General features: G+C 41.5%; 1 protein-coding gene across 1 annotated transcript in view; it reads right to left on the minus strand.

The window, feature by feature from the left end:
• Window positions 1-6,109, minus strand: part of sema3d (sema domain, immunoglobulin domain (Ig), short basic domain, secreted, (semaphorin) 3D) — a 29,450-nt gene extending 23,341 nt beyond the window's left edge. Inside the window, exon 1 of the mRNA XM_085914930.1 lies at window positions 5,889-6,109. Within this exon, the coding sequence (XP_085771056.1) occupies window positions 5,889-5,941 (53 nt within the window). The 5' untranslated portion in view covers window positions 5,942-6,109. The remainder of the gene's footprint in view (window positions 1-5,888) is intronic.
• Between the last annotated feature and the right edge of the window lie 11,188 nt (window positions 6,110-17,297).

Genomic DNA, 17,297 nt, shown 5'->3' on the forward strand with positions numbered 1-17,297 from the left:
CAAGTGACTGGCCTGAAGCAAGAACAATGAAATGATTCCAGGGGAGCCTGTGGGTGAGGAGGATCAATTGCGGGTATGCCGTAAATAGATTTACAGGGATGATTACAAGACTGCCTACAGTGGAGGCGGAGTAACCCATTCAAAAGGTACAGCCTAGGAACTAAAGATTTTATCACACAAATAAGTACAAATGTTTCTTGCAGATTGTCTGAGTAATCTATCAGAACAAAATAGCTGGCCCTCATTCTAATGTCTGGGCGTTCCATTTCTAGTTTTTACCACATCTATTTCTGATCATCATAACGATTAAAATCGCCTTTACCACTGATACTCTGCACAGTCAAGTTATTGCACTAAATAGAGGAGGGCTAAAATCATTATTCAAGCAGTATCCTGTTTTCAGTCTGCCTCAGTTAAATGACATTTAGGGTTTGTTCGCTTGAGCTTTTGCCACCCAAATAACATGTGACGCCATGGTTTAAAGGTCTAAAAAGTCATGTCGCTTCAGTGGGAATACAACAAACAAATTCTAACTTTATTCTTTAAACAACAGTGTCGCCAAAATAGGGTAGCAGCTTTATTGCAGACGCCAGCTCTCACATAAAGGTGCACAAAAAGCTCTCTGATGTCATTTGGCAGGAAAAGACAAAGGCTATCCAGTTTGAGAGTCAATAAAATAGATGAAGAGTGACAGCAGGGGTAGAGAAGCACACAGCTCTGTGCCATGCGAGTTAAACAAACCCAAGTGCTTCCTGGCAGCTCCGGCCTGGATTTCCCCCTGTTGTCTTTGGCAGAACGGACTGCACATGGGATTAGGGGGGCAACAGTAAACAAACCTGACGACATCCCTGACAGATTTAAAGCCAGACTCTGACGTGGTGCCGCCTTATAATGTAGACCTGGACAAAGTTTGACTCATCCACAGGCTCTGACTGGTCTTAGTAGAGTCTTTATGAAGGTCAATCAAACTTCTCATGGAAACTATTGCCCACCTCTGTTATTATGTGTCACATACTCTGGTTAACCGTAACATCAACAGGGAGAGGCGACTTTGCCCGGCCGTCAGTCCATGCATAGTGATCCCAAAATGTAGTCCAGCAATTAAGCGTAGGCAAACTTTTCTGAAGGACGTTTTCCCCGTGCAGGTTGTCAGACAGCAGATGGTGGCAAAGCGGTGTGGCCATGGGAATTCTCACACACAGACCACCTCTAATGAGGCAGTTAGCAACAACCCAGGTGCCCTGTGGAGGACGCCATTATCAAATCCCGCCATCTCGCCATGACAAGGTGCATTAGCCGGGCTATTTGTCGAGTCCCGGCCACCAAGCAAACGTAACAACATGGATAATTGTTCCTAACTCTTGAGACATTCTTTGTTTTTCTTGGCAATGGTCAGTCACCCGTTTTTTTGTTTTCTTTTTGGTAATCTTGCATTTAAGCAAGCATGCAACTCCCCTGTGAGTCGTCGGTCTGAGTTCACGTCTCAGTGAAAACACGAGGCTGCCACCAGGCCACACAACTGGTGTTTTTATTATAAAACGAGATATGAGAGGCCTTAGGCTTTTTAGTAGCTTTTATTCCCTTGCTGTAAATTTAAAGTCTGTCTGTCAGGTACACTAAAAAAAAGCACAGCCAACCAGCAAGTGCCCATAACCATGTTTATAGCAGCCACATCTACAATTAAATATCACCAATGTAAAAGGACTGGGCCCATCTTACAGCACTGTTGCACAACATGCCTTTGCGGGCATAACTTTTTCAACTGCCAAAGTACCATGCATGCCATAGTAACATTCCATGGGCATGTATATTTTTTGCGTGTTCTGTAATGTACAGATTGAAGGGGATTTTCTGTATATCGCCATAAACGCGCAACTCACATTCTATCTGATCATCGCATAAGAGAATGAACGATAAAAGGTTAGATCATCAATAATAATCCATTCATCTGAGAAAAAAATGTGCCAAGACAGGTCAATAATGATTTAACGCCATGCGAATGAAAACTAACAAAATGCCAAAATGCTTGCATAAAGTTTGTATGCAATATAGCATTCTGAGTACACAACGTGCCAAGGCAGACTGGTAAGGATTTGTTTTTATGATTTGCAGTCAGGTTGTCTCTATAATGAAAGTGGACTCACTGCTACGATACAAAAACAAAACTGTAGTTAACTTTATGCTTGTAAATATGAAGCATGTGAGAGCGGCTACGGAACGCTCATTATACACAATCACGCAAAAATATACTGGAAACATGTGCAACAACATTTTCTCTGTGTCCAACATCAAGGCAGTACACACAATGTCATTTATTTGAGATGCTAACCTCAAACACGACTTGCATGCGTGCATATCTTTGCAATTGCATGGCATCCATCTGGTTTTTGCTAATAAGTGTGAATGAAAAACTATGTCGCCAAAATAATTGCAAAGTGTCGACATCTCATTGTCACGGGATCTTTGAAGTCACCAGCTATAATGGAAGTGTAGTGAAACATTGAAGTAGATAAGTTTTCCATGGAAACTTCAACAAGGCTCACTGCCATTCGGGAAGTTTGAATTTCCCACAGCCGTTTACCTTCTATTAAAAACTACACCCCAAAAAATCCACAGACTCTTTTGATCATGGAATAATCTTTTTGTGGTGTGGATTTATGAAGTGCAGTCACGGTGTTGCATGTTTTGCATCACTGATTTCATTACATCACTTTGAAATAAACGACCTCACCGGACAATCTGTGTCCAAAATCAAATTATGCCCCCATGAGAGGACGTTCCAGTAGAATTCATTCTCTTTTGGAAGGGAAAACAAAGTCTTTAGGCAGCACCAAGGAATACAGACTGAATTCCAAATCTCCAAGTTACGGCCAGTCTGCATATCATGTCCCGCACAGATCTTTAAGTCATTTTTAATTCGGGAGAGACCCAGACTACACTACGCTGACCAGACAAAGAAGGATTTTAACAGGTTTAACATTCATGATTTTTGTATCTGTCAATTTTCTGAGCAGGTTTGGGAGGTAACGTCACTCTTACCACTCAGGATAATCACACAGCATAATCTTTCGGAGGTATTTACTGACTTTGATCACCATATTTAAAGGGAAAATGCCCAAATTTGGCCCAATTGTCAGTATGTGTGTATCTCGCACAAGAATTTGCAACTGGGAATATTCAACAGGTTAATAATTATGATTGTTGTCCTCTACTGTTTTCATAGCAGAATGGGGAGGAGAATATCACTGTTAACACAGAACAATTGCTCAAGCTAGTCTTTAGAAACATCTGACAATCCGGCCTTTGCTGATTTATATAGCAAGAAAGAACTAAAATACTCAAAATTGGTGGAATTAAATCAACAAAGAATAGTTCAGGCAAATCTCAAGTCTTGAACAATCTCATTGGGTATCATGTGGCAGTTTAATCCATAACTCTTTGTCCATGCCAGGCGGGCTTTATATGAAAGTGATACAGTGTCGGGTCAGTGACTGCGGGCTCGAATAGAAATATGGAAGGTTACTGGATCTGGTGTTTATCAGTGGAGACGGAACCAACCCAAAGTGGAAACAAAGTTATATTGAAAACACAGACGCGCTCGCGTAATCGAGACGCAGATGTAAATGCCAAAAGGCTTTGACGATGCGGGACAACAAAGCAAGTAACTCGACACACACCGGTTAGGCCGTAACCCCGGCTGCGCCGCGTTGAGTTTGTATGAGTGCGCATGTACGAGCATATGTGCGTAACCTAATCCTGTCCTAAGGTGAGCAGATGGGAGCAGTGGGGTGTGAAAGTGCTATGTGACAACTCTAAGTGCTCTCACTTGTCCGTCTGTAGAGTAACACCAGCCGAAGCTAAACAACCACTGCCCGCTTCTTTTGTCCTTTCGATCCAAGGCCACACCCACAATATATATTTTTGTATGTGGTTTGCGCACTGCATTTTTAGGGTTGGGATTTTTTCAAAAGTGAAATTATATCTTTTTGAGAGGGGTCGTTTCGGGTGTTCACTGGTCTTCAAGCCTAGATATGAAAATGTATGAAACTAGGCCATACTAATATAATAAGGGACCATTTTACAGATTTCTTTTTACATCTTCTCGTCTATACTGTAAATACTGTAAACTGGTATTGATAGAGACATAACAAGTAGAATTTGCCAATCATTACAGTGCAGCGCATCCTGTGAACATGTTTTCACCAGGTCAGACTTGTTTTGACCCCAGTTGAGTGAAGAGATTTCTGTTCAAGTGGCCCCAGAAAGGTGCATCCTGCGCTATATTTCCACAGGCTAGTCCAGGCCAGACAGAATGTCTGCCAGTGAGCAATTGGCACCTCATCACTGTGGACTGTGCAAACTTCACAACTGCCGTACATGTGCCCTCTCTGTACAACGAGGCTGGACTCTTGGGGATACTGCGCTTACGTAGAACCCGACCAAGGGAGAGAAAAAAATGCACCACTGCTGTGGGCCAGACTGGAGAAAACTTCATATATTATGACTAGAGCCAGCTCCTCTTTCCCATTCCAGAACTTTAATAGAAAGTGGATTAGGACAGAGCAAGATGTTACCTGTCAGCACGTCCTCATTTTAGACTACGCAGGCGCCATGCGGGGACGACCCGGCAATGATGTCATTTTTGGGGTCGCCTTTCTTTTCGCAACTTGTCAAAGCCCTCGAACGTGTCTTAAGAAATTCACGTTCTGTACTCCTTTGACAATCCCCAACCTTCACCTCGCCCCCATCATCCTCAAGCTCCTTGTAAGGGAGTTGCAGAAAAACCTTGAAGCAAGTGGAGAGCAGAGTCTACAGACAAAAGCCATAGAACTGTGTCTCATTTGCTTTTGTGCGCCACTGCACAGTGAATATTCAACACTTGCTCCTCGCAAAGTGGAATGTTTGACACAGGGTGACTGTGTGCAGTATTTTGGAGCGGATATGCAAGCTAAAAAAATGTGAAAACAGAAGCCCTGCACTGCACACTCGTAAAAATAAACCTATCGTAAATGTGCTGTCACTTGAAGATATAAGGTTAATATTGTCAAGTGCATAGTAAAAAAGAAAAAAAAAAAAAACAGGGGCCACTGGTCACCATAAGCAATTATTTTGCAGACAGACATTGCTCTAATGCAGAATATTTACGTAATGTGTAAATTAGGCGGTGTTTACGCTGAAATTGCAATGGCAGACAGATGTCCAGTACATTTTGGGCTTTTATCTAATTTAGAAGAGACTTGATACCAATCTCAAGATATCCGATCCCATGTGCCCCCCCCCATATCTTAATCCTGCCACCGTGTGTGTGTTTTGCTCTCACAGCATACTCCAAAACATGTGGAATAATTTACATTACTTAAGCTCCAAAGTGAATATATTGAGAGCAATAGAAAACTTGATTTAAAATGGCAACAGCTAAAGGATTAACTGCTTAATTGTAATGCAGTGGACAAAGTAAACTTGCATGTTGATGAGCCAAAAAGAAAACTTTTAAACAACTTTTTTTCCCCAAAACAAACAAAAAAAGTTGTTATTATGGAGTTTGGGATAAGAGACAAAACAAATTAATTAGAAACACACAAACAATGTATTTGTTTTCTTTGAGTGATGGATAACAAACTTTGTAACACTTATCAGAAATGCCAAGAAAAATACCAAAAACTGAAACTTGCACAATTTGCTCTAAAACAACTGAAAGATGACAGCAATGACAATAAAGAGTTGATATTTGACCCTTTAAAAATTGATTGAAAAGTTTCTAAAAGTGATCTTAAAACAATCAGGTTGGTATTGTGATGTAATAAAATAAAAATTCTAATAAGATGCAGTAAAAAGTGATTTCAAAACTACACATACATTAGAATGACATCATCAATCTTGCATCTTACCTGCGCTCAACTTTGCCTCTCTCACACGCGACACATGCCCGTCTGTGCTGCATCTAAACACACCGCCACTATGCTTGCTCCCCTCACGCACAAGCTCAAAAGTCAAAATTGAAAAAAAATAATAAAAAAAAGAGAGAAACAGCAGCACCAACAGTTGACTCTCCTTCCTTCCGACTCCAAAACACACAAGTGATTCCTTTCTGATACGTTAGAGCACAAAATGTGTCCACTCCCCCTGAATCCAGCGCTCTTGAACTCCTATTGCACTTAGATTGCGTGTGTGTGCATGTGTTTGTGTGTGTTGCGCTGCAGGCTCGCCCCTAGAGGGACAGACCACTCACTTCTAATTGGGGCCCTCAGCTCAGTGGGAAGGGCCCCTCAGCATCTGTGCGTTTGTAGAAAGATCGATGCCTAGATATGTGTGATGCCTCTTCAAGCCTCATAAAAAACACGAACGACATTTCATGTCAAATTTTAATAAGAAAAAAAGTCTCTCTAAGCATCACAAAAAAAATTACTGTTGTCTCAGAATTTACAGATTTTTTTATAGATTAAATAAATTCTTGCAGCATTCTTTGACGTTTTATGAGACTGAAGAATCAGTGGACATATTCTCTCATGAGATTTATTGGAGTCATGAGGGATTTTTGTGACAACACAATTACAGTACAGCCAATGATTTGTACCTTTTGAGGTCGTTATTTTCTGAAAAACTTATTTTGTATGAATGCACTTTGTCTTCTAAGGCAGTGCCATGAAGAGCTGAATGGGTTAATAGCGATTAAAAAAAAAAAAAAACCTCCCTGAGGCGGCTGTCTCCAAACTGCCAATAAAGACACAACCTGGGTTAAGACGCAATTCCCATCTCCAGTTTCCTACATCAAAAGCGAAAGGAATGCATCAATATTATGGATATGATTTTTGTGGAACGGATTTTCCGAATTAGTCACTGAATGAGCACAGCCCCATTTGAGGATGAAGCAGATGTGGCAGTCCAGCTGTTTTTTTTAACTTTGTTTTTTTGCTAGTCCATCCGTTCACTTATCCACACGTGAACTGAAGTCTACCTGTGAAGAGAATGCACAAATCTGCAATCTTTTATGTTAAATAAGTCACTCCCAAATTCAGAAATATGTTAAACTGTATTTCTCCATCCAAATTTAAGTTATTAGCAGATAATCTTTTCATTTCATAAATTCCTGATTGATTTCAGTTTACTCCAATAGATTGCTATGTACGTTCTCCGACTTTGAAACATCTTGCAATCATAATGATGCCTCACTATCTCTTTCGGAAACCGTCATTTTCCTTCTGCAGGGTGGGACGACTTGGCCTCACGTCTGGCAGACAGGAGTGTGCGGCCTTTGTCCCTAGGCTGATTTCTAAATAAACATTGATGCCTTTGGCGTGCCTGCCCACATGTACACACCCAGAGTTGGAATAGACACATTTTTTTTCATTTTGGCACCAGTTGGGGACGTTTCAAAGCGCAAGGTTCACACAGGGGTGCTGTTAATAGGTTGAGAGTTCATTGCTTTTGGGATGCCTGACAATGCACTTTGAAGTGGGAAGAAGCCATTGTAGTTGTGGTCATTTTAAGGTTTTGCTACTTTAGAGGAAAGGGGTTATGGGTTAATGGGTTAAAACGGAGCCCTCCCTCCCCGCTGCGGGATTTAGCCGGGGTGCGGACTTCCCCTGAAATAACACACACACATACTCACACACACAATAAATCTGCAAGTTATGAACAGCATGGATGACACATATATGGGCAGGGAAATAGATGTCGCTTTGTTCAACGTTCTCTTTTGGTCTGGATTTGTGCCACAATGCACAAATAAATCCCTGAAACACCCTAGTGGTGACATTAATACATTATTATTTCTGTGGGTTAAAAAATACATTTTTTTCTTTTGAATTTGAGTGCTGTTTACGGCCACCAAGGTCATCAAATAAGTTTGTGCCTCTGTGTTTGAATTATAAGTACAGCGTTTGAGAACAAGACAAAATGGCTCTCTTCGTTTTGTTCATTATGAAGGAAAGAATGGAATGTGTAATGTCGTATTTGTCACGTCTGACACTCACTTATGTCGTCCTCCTGTGTCGACAGCGCTTGTCTCGAAAAGTATTTTCACTGACGTGCTGATCTCATCTATCTGATCACAGGACGCTGTGTTAGTATGCACACACTGTTTGTTCTCCTATCCCGGGTTGTGTGTAAAAAGCAAACGTAAATGAATAGCAGATGTTCCTGCAGATACTGTCCTTTGTATTTTGCAGGATCTCTGTGTAAAATGAAAATAAGGCTCTTGCATTGGATCTCATTACCTCGTTCGTGTGTAGTAATGTTATGGTTACTGTTGTAAATTAATTGAGAGATGTTTGTGGATCTCTGGGAGACTCGTTCCCAGACCAGCTGTCAAGTTGTTTAAAAATCCCAAGTGAAAGCTCTGTGACAGCCCAGCGAGGAGTTCTTTCATCCAATTAGGCTTCGGAGGGGTTCGTGCAAAGCAAGAAAGTGAGGGACAAAAACTGCTGACTGTACAAGCCATAATGAAGACATTATGCTTTGTTTTAAATATATTTCAAAATAGCTCTCAAGTGTTTCTCATAGCATGTTTGTATGTTTTGCTCAAAATTCCCCAAAACAAAAAGTATAGCTCGTTTTACCCTCTTGCTCTAGTCTAAACAAGGCCTCTAAACAATTAATCGAGTAATGAGTATCGAAAATAATTTTTGATAAATTTGCTATTCTGTTCATTGTTGATCAATCGTTCCACCTCTACAAGTATCCCACTCAGTGGATATGCAATAACTGGAATAAAAGTGATCATTCTTGCGGAAATTGTTCCGATTACTACATGGAGAGCACAATAACCACCTCAGGAGGACGGCTTCGTTATCTGCTCAGCAAAGGAGTCGGTGGCCGGCCAAATAATTTCCCTGTTGGCGGGATTAACGCATATTATATTGGCAAAAATTGCACTTCTTTTGAATGTGTTTGGATTGTGTAAGTGGCTCATATCTCATTCTTCTCCAAGCAGTCGGTAGTTGATACAATGCAGAAGGTTAATTTATAGTCTCCCCTTGGCCGAGACACTTTGCAAAATGAGGAGCGAGTGCACAAATAACTTTGTTTTATTAGAAGCCTGGACGTCTCTCGGTTGTTTAGAGAAAGGTTTTTCATACAAATCCGCACGCAGCAGCAGGAGGTCATCATGTGTGCGTGCATATGTGTGAGAGCAGGCAGTACAATCTGTGAGTCATTTCATGCTGTAATCAGGAAAATCTCTAACGTAAGGCTACGCTTGCTCACCCAGGCAGCTCCCACACATGAACATTCGGACATTTTAAATAGCAGTGTAGCTTAGCACTCATTTGTTTATCTTGATTACATACAGTGCCACCTATCAAACACAAGCTGGAGCAACTATTTATCAAGGTCAGGCGTCCAATCATGCACCTTATCTCAAGCAGACTCAAGGAGTAAAAGTAAGTGGCTACTTTTTACAAGCTCACTTACACCAGTAGGCCAAATAATGCAAAGGAATGTTGTGCACAGTTCATAAATGGTTGTCGTTTGGAATGTTACAAAAAATATGTAGTCGGCTTTTTCTTTATCATTTACATTGCAATATGAGAATAAAGAAAAAAAATCAAGAAAAAAACTGTATTTTGCCAGTAAACTAATAACAAAATAGTAAACACATAAAACACCCAAATAAATGCTGAGTGAAAAAACAAAGTACAAAATGTTATTTTAAAACAAGCGTAAACAAATAAAAAAAAAAACACTCCTTATTTCTACACTTCTAACTGCATCCAATCCTGCAAAGTCACACAAACTGCCCTACATCTACAAAACAAACCAGATTCAGTACAGAAGACCATATCGGGCATAACAATCTGACCATGGCACAACGACGACTACTTCAACACACAACATCAGCACACACTGCAGCCAACGCAAAAGCCACGGCATCCAATTAAATACACATAAACAAAAAGGGCCTTCTCGGAGTAAACACATCCAAGCACGGAGCAGAAGCCTTACATGTTGTTTATTTATCACATCTTTGGCTTTGTTAGTGATGGCCGTGTGTCTGTGCAAGCGTGTGATCATTTATTTATTTACAACTCGGCTCACACTCGCATACTGCTGCTTTATAATATTAATGTACACCCCAATACACACTCAATCCATGTTGGAAGGTAACTAAATACAAATACAGTGCTGTCTTGAGGTAGGAGATTAAATGTTTTGGGACCACGCTTATGATTGAAAGCCATCTTAACAAATGGAAGTAGAAATGGAATAATGAGTTGTTGAGTTCGCTGCCACGATAACTTGCTTGTATCTCAAATTTGAGCTCACAAGTCAAAGCAAAAAAATAGCTGAACAACTGCTCCTATCTGAAAAATATTCATAAATCGGCTCTCTTGTATCTCAAGGAAGCATTGTACAGTTCCCCTCTGGAAGTACGGATATGGACTAAATTTTAACACTTCAAAGCAAAATAGCTGACTTGCTGTCTTTTCAGATGTGGGTTCTTGAGACATGTTTGTAGGTATCCTCCTGCCCGCTAAACTTCATGTTTGTACCAAAAATTAACAGCACCCAAAAAAAAGAGTCCCAAATGTTGAGAATGTCATTAAAATGTTCTTAAATCGTCAGGTAATCCCAAAAGAGAAGACGGAACACTTTCCCTAATCTCCTGCTTGCAGGAGCAAGGAGGAAAGAACCAATCAAGGTCTGCCTGAGGAAACGGACTGCTCTCTTATCTTGTCCTCACTTGTAAAAATAAATGTTATTTTAAGGAAAATGTCCCGCTCCCTCCTATCTTAGAAAAACTCCTGAGTCGCTTCATCCACATAAAAGTTGAGCAAACGAAAGAATTTGATTTTCACAGCCAAAAAACACGCCTCAGTCGTAAAGATACTTTCCTGCAGCTCCAGTCTGAGGCGTTCATTTCTTTTGGCAGGGCGTGCAGACTAAATAGTTGTGCTGACATCTATCTGCGGCTCTAACGGACCCTCACATTCCTCTCTGCTGAAATAAACACGACGTGGGTCTCATCTTGATAACATCGGCTGCGCTTCTGAAGGAGGACCGAGGAAGACGACGTATTAATTGGACCCGAGGGACAACTTTGAACACATTTAACAGCCTCCTTACATGTCCAGTTGGATTTGTGTGTGTCTGTCCGAGAGTTGATGAAGGGCAGCTGTGTGGTTTTATCACGGTAACCTGTCCCGCCTCCACCAGCTGTTCTCGCTGCGTAAATATATACAATCCTACAGTAACAATCTCGATTTCCACGAATATTCCACTATTGAAACTTTCAGCGGGCACAGTGGTGCACTGGTTAGCACGTCTGCCTCACATTTAGGAGGGTGTGGGTTCGATTCCACCTCCGGTCCGCTTTGTGTGGAGTTTGCATGTTCTCCCCGTGCCTGTGTGGGTTTTCTCCGGGCACTCCGGTTTACTCCCACATCCCAAAAACATGTCTGGTAGGCTGATTGAGCACTCCAAATTGCCCGGGGGTTGCGGATGGTTGTTCGTCTCTGTGTGCCCTGCGATTGGCTGGCAACCAGTTCAGGGTGTCCCCCGCCTACTGCCCGATAACTGCTGGGATAGACTCCAGCACGCCCACGACTCCCGTGGCAAAGAAATATTAGGATGCTAAGAGCAAAAGATTTGGCTACTTTTACATAACATGACTTGGTGAGGCAGGTACAGCAACAGATGGAGATCTCCACCACGTAAATCAAAGATGCCAAGGTTCGGTCAACTGAATGTCCCAACCAGCCTCTGGTCCCGCACATTTAAAAATCAACAGGAGATCATAGAACACATTGTTTGAAACAGAACTAAAAATTAACACTGAAGATCAAAACCACTGATGAAGCAGACTAGTACATTAGACTAGAATTTTAAGACCATGTAGGATTATGATCCTGGTCCATGAGTGGAAGAGACAAGAAGAATGTGCAGTTTGCATTTATTCTGCAGTAGGCTTTAAAATGAAGAAAAAAACAGCCCTAGATAAAATATTAGCCCACCCAACAGGGATGTGACACAGATTTGCTGTGAAATGATATGTTCATATATTAGATTTAAACCATATGGAGATAGACTCAAAGACCATAGTTTGATGCCTTGGAGATTTGGACACTTTATATAAATCATTGCTGCATGGTATATTTCTCAACTCAACTTTATCTATAGAGCTCATAGTAACAAAGTGCAGGACAAAAGCAAACGTACACCACAAATAGCATGACAATAATGATATATAATGAATAAATAATCAATATACTCATAAATATGAGCTCCCTCCTTCTTGGAATTGAACATTTAACTAACATTGAAGCTGTTAAAATCAGGTGGTCAAGGATGGCAGAAACAAATTCTCACTTTGGGGGTTTCCTCCTTGACTCGGAAGGTTTTCAAAAGTCATATTGGAGGTCCTCAAGCGCTGTAAAGTCAGAGGGTGCCCAACTAAGGTCGCCTGACTTCCCCCTAACATTGAGACAGGTCTCTTGGGAAGATAGAATCAGTATTTGACTGGTTTGAATAAATTGCGGTTGGCCTTGTTTCCTGTGAGAGAGAGAGAGAGTGTGGTCAGCCGAGAAAGTAAAAACAAGATTTAAAGAGAGTTTAAGCAGACGGGACAGGCGACATTGTAAAGGGCACGTGTCCACTCAACCGACATGTTTTCTTTACATGATTCATGCATGTCGACGTTAACCTGAGCGGAAGGGATACAGCAAGAGTATGTGTTTCGGTGCGCCGGCTCTCTGCGCTCGCTAAACGAATCGCTGTGAATTGCGGCCGCGTCCTGTGTATTGGCCTCAGCCCGTAAGTGTGCTCGCTGGAGCAGAAAGAGCACGAGAGAATGCGAGACGAGAAAGGAGACAAGATGGATTTCTTGATAAACTACTGCTTGTGAGATCAAAACTCACAAAATAGTTTATTTTTTTATTTTTTTAATTGTTAAAAACTAACAACCATGCTCGTCATTCCTAATTTTTTTTCCATCCACTCTTTGTTCTAAATTTCTTTACTGCACTACTCAAAACTGTATTCTGCTAATGGTGGATCTGAAAACGGTGGTCATCAAAATACTTCGAGAATCTCTGTGGGGACTGTGCGAGACATTAAATCTGTCAGTTTTCGTCACGCATAAAGCCTGACTGCCATTTCCAAATCTTCAACCTCAGGTGTGTTTTGAAGTCAGGTTTTCTGCTTCTGCTTATTCACGGATATCATGACTCACTTAAATGCTTGAAAACAAATTGTGCTGAATTGGCAACGTGTACTGTTATTGTAGAACTTTAGCATCAACTCAAGTAGAGTAGTGTCGTTGTCATTTTCCAAGCTTGATGTGATTCAGTGAAATCCAAGACTGGAAGGAGGAATTTCATCTAATTGGAAACACCTCGCCGCAGTAGAGCGTTTGAATTAAAATTGAGCCTTTTTCAAAAGTGCTTTTGTTGGGGACCAGCATGGTAGACGGCAAGGTGGGTGAGTTGAATGTGTACGCATTTGTGGTACCTGGTCCAGACTCGAGCCATAAAAACACCTTCACCTCCATTAGTTTCTAACGAGGCTGTGGAAAACGGCACACAACTCGCTGTGCTTCAGCCTAGCAGGAAATTGGGAGCGATTGGTACAATGAGTCACTGTGGAGTGCAAGTGGCGCTAGGCAATAGCGTAGGCTCGCAGTGTAAGCGTCAGTGTCAGTCAAGTGTGATGCTTATTAACCTCCAGGGACCACATGGCGGGGAAGCAGGAAGCACTTATTCGCATTACTTGATGTTTTGTGGACTGCGTATGGCTCTTTTAAATGTAGTGGGTCATTGTGTTAACTATATGGAAGAGTGTTTCACATTACTCTTGCTCTTCCACACGGACTGGTAAAAAATAATTATCACAGCCTCATAGGACTGATTCAATACCTGCCTGTAGAGAACAGACTCAACATCTCCAGTGGCAGGCCATGCTTCCAAAGTTGCCTTTTGGAGATTTGAAATATGTTGAATAAAATGAACAAAGAACAGTAATGTAAACAAAATTCAGCAACTGCTGGTCAGCCAGTCATCTTCAATGTAGTTCACTTTCGCTAACGCAAGCAATTTGGGTCGACAGAAAACCACTGCTTATTTGTGGTCTGCGGTCACAAATTCGCCAATTCACAAATACCATCAGAAGGTTTGTCTTTGTTACAATAGCGACAAGCGTCGACATTATTTGTAGAGAGTAAACCACAAAGAGCATGCAAGCCCCCAAAAAGACAGAAAGGGTATTTGTGGAGGCGCCAAATTGTCGACTTTAGTGGGACCCCCGCATACTTTTGGTTCGGCAACCGCAGATGCTCATAGTCACACATTTTCTATATTTTGTAATGTTTTTCTTCACATGTCCCCCTCTCAGCTGCCATTTATACTTGCATTGTTTCCATTCAGAACATTTGTTTGGAACTGAGCAAATGTGGAATTACAACCAGGTGCAATCAGATTGTCTTCAACCTTAGTATGACCTCCAGATAAGATTTCTTCAGGTTTTAGGAATGCCTGTGAAAACGTGCCCCGAACAAAGGATGGCTTAAATCATTAATTAATTGAGGACTAGTTTTCAGTCCAAAAATTAAGTCATTAGTCAGGTGAGTCATCAATGCAGAACTTAGCTGTAGCTCAAAACAACACTATTGAGTTATAAAAAATTATTCATAATTTTCTCCATGGTTGGTAAAGGATCTATTGTCTTTAATACAAAACATAATTAATAAATACTTAAGATGTGTGTTCAGTCAAAAGTATTTAATAATAACAGGAAAACTGTGGAAATTATACTTGTATGAACATTTAGCCAAGCTCCTTAAAAGAATGTGCTCGTCAATATAAAGGAGGTCTAACTCGAATGGATCGAAAGACAACATAGCGATGTAAATCCAGATAAAGAAACCCTCGTATCTGCTTTTCATCTGTACTAATAGTCCTTGGTGGAGTTTGCGCTCGTCTACGTGTTTAACCTTTCGGAATCCCAGGTCACTACTGACAAGTTGGATCTGCTTGTAAACCCAAAGAGTTTTATATGTTTCTTCCACCTGGGAGTGCTCATTAGATCGGAGCAACGCAACTGAAATTAAGACCATATGCTTGTCAAAGTACAAAACTCAATTAGCACGCAAACAGGCTCCATATGATGTAGCATTAAGTTTCAGGAGGACGGCACAAAAAGAGGCACAATTTCCATAAGTGATTCCCAGAATACTCATGAAAGTATTTTTATAATTGCATGCGAGTTTCTCTCTGAGGAGGCATAAACACGGGCCTCTTGTTATGAACTGATAGACTTTAACCTTTGCTGCTTTGAAAACCTCCTAGGCAACCTTCGCGTGTCTGGAATTGAGCTTGAGCACGTTCTAACCCTGAAAGTTCAAACGGGAACATTCCCAGCTGGTCCAATAGCGATGCTTTCTCAGGGCCTGATGATAGCGTTACATCTGATCCGCCCCTTCAAAGGTGTGCTGTGATATTCAGCGTAAGATCATCAAATCCCTGTCTAACGGTGGCGTCTCAAAAGTCAACCACCTTCCCTGATCAATTGAGATGAGTTTTATTCCTTGTGATTAATTCATAACAACGCCCGACAAGACCTGAAAATTTGGTGACAATAACTCATTTTAATTTCTCCTGGGCCAATGCATCAGTAACCCCATCTCCCTAACCAAGCATGCCAGACAACCGGGGACTCTGCTTTAACCTCTCTTACCTGTGCGAAGACCCCAGAGTGCATTGTGACCTCATCTGGGCGACTTAATCACATCGCTAAACACTAAAATGACCCACGCAGGAAACGGGATTTAAAACCAGGAAGTTCAGACAGAGGGGCAGCCTGAGGCCAGTCATCAATCATCAACTGTGTGTGTTTTTGTGCATATGTGTGCATGTCCTCGTGTGTTTTAATTCTTTCCACCATCATAAAAGATAAACCAATTTATGAGTCATCACTGCAACAATCATGCAGATGTAAAAATAACAATCCTTTAACATAAAACACAAAACATTTTATTTTTAATTTTTTTGGTGAGGCTCGCTGGTGTATTTCTCTGTTGTTGCATTTTTGTAATCGCGCCCCACTTCCTGTTTCCTAGGTTACATGTGTCACAGATGAGACGAGTGCATGATATTTTCCGAGCTTCGCAACCTTTTGTCCCACATAACAACAGGGAACCGACACTCAAGTTTTTGTGGTTGCTTTATTTAAGGGCATTATGAGCAAACAAGCTGAGCTGCTAGTTCTTACATTTCAGTCGTGGCAATGAATGGTGTAGACTTCTTTTTAATATATCTCAAATTTGAAAATATACCAGAATATTGTAGAGGAGAGATGGGCAACTGGTGACCCCTTGATTGAGGAAAAACTGAGTGGAAATGGATGAATGTTTTTTCCTTCTTGCTTTGGATTGACATATCTGGTGGTGCACTTCCAAACACATGCTTTGGTCATTGTTTTCAGTTCAGGTCCATTGAAAAACATCATGAATACCCCTATTTCTGTTCTTTCATATATCAAATGTCTCTGCATCACGCCTCCCTGCGCCGCCGTTACAAAAACAACGAGCTGACGATGGCGTTCGCATTCATCATTCACGTTTTAAACTTGAGGAGTCTTCCTCGCAATCCCACTGTCCCGTGGGGTGCGAGTAAACAACGCCGGCTGTCAGCAAAGAGGAAACCCGACACATCTTGGGGCCTGTGCCGTGTGGCATTTGCTGGATTTCAGTTGATTGGCTTCCTGCTCTTGCGCTTATATCCACACACATTTGCATACTTTCAAGGCCCTGAAAATAATTTGTCACATGCGTGTGTTCTTTTGACACCTGAATGAATCCAGTGATCCTAATGTCTTCAACTGACCCGGTTGACCTCCTTTGTTGACGTTCTCTTGTAATGGTTCATGTAGCACATCATTCCATGTGACACCTGCTTTCATCTCGCCACTCGAACCCGCCTGCGAATGGTTATGTGTGCGTGTTATGTGTTTTTGTGTGCTTAATCCAAGGCTCTGTTTTCATCTTTTCATTTTCTGTAACGCTTATCTTCATTATAAAGTCACCCCGCGTGGGAGTGGAAGAATTTCCAACAACAGCCTGTCACAGAATCTGCTTGTCTGCCTGGAGATGGTGGCGCACTCTAGATATTCTGAAAATGGTGTACCGCCCTCCTGTCTGCCACAGATGGCAGGCTGTCCAACTCTTTGCCCATGACAGAGCTGCCAAGCAAACCAGAAGAAGCCCCCCACCACCACCACCATGTTTTTATCGCCAGTAGACTTGATTACTGCAATAGTCATCGGACTGGACTCCCTCAAAAGAGCATCAGACATCTGCAGCTTATTCA

This window comes from Syngnathus leptorhynchus, chromosome 6 (genome assembly GCF_054491065.1).
Source record: "Syngnathus leptorhynchus isolate UIUO chromosome 6, UIUO_Slep, whole genome shotgun sequence".
Classification (NCBI taxonomy): Eukaryota; Metazoa; Chordata; class Actinopteri; order Syngnathiformes; family Syngnathidae; genus Syngnathus; species Syngnathus leptorhynchus.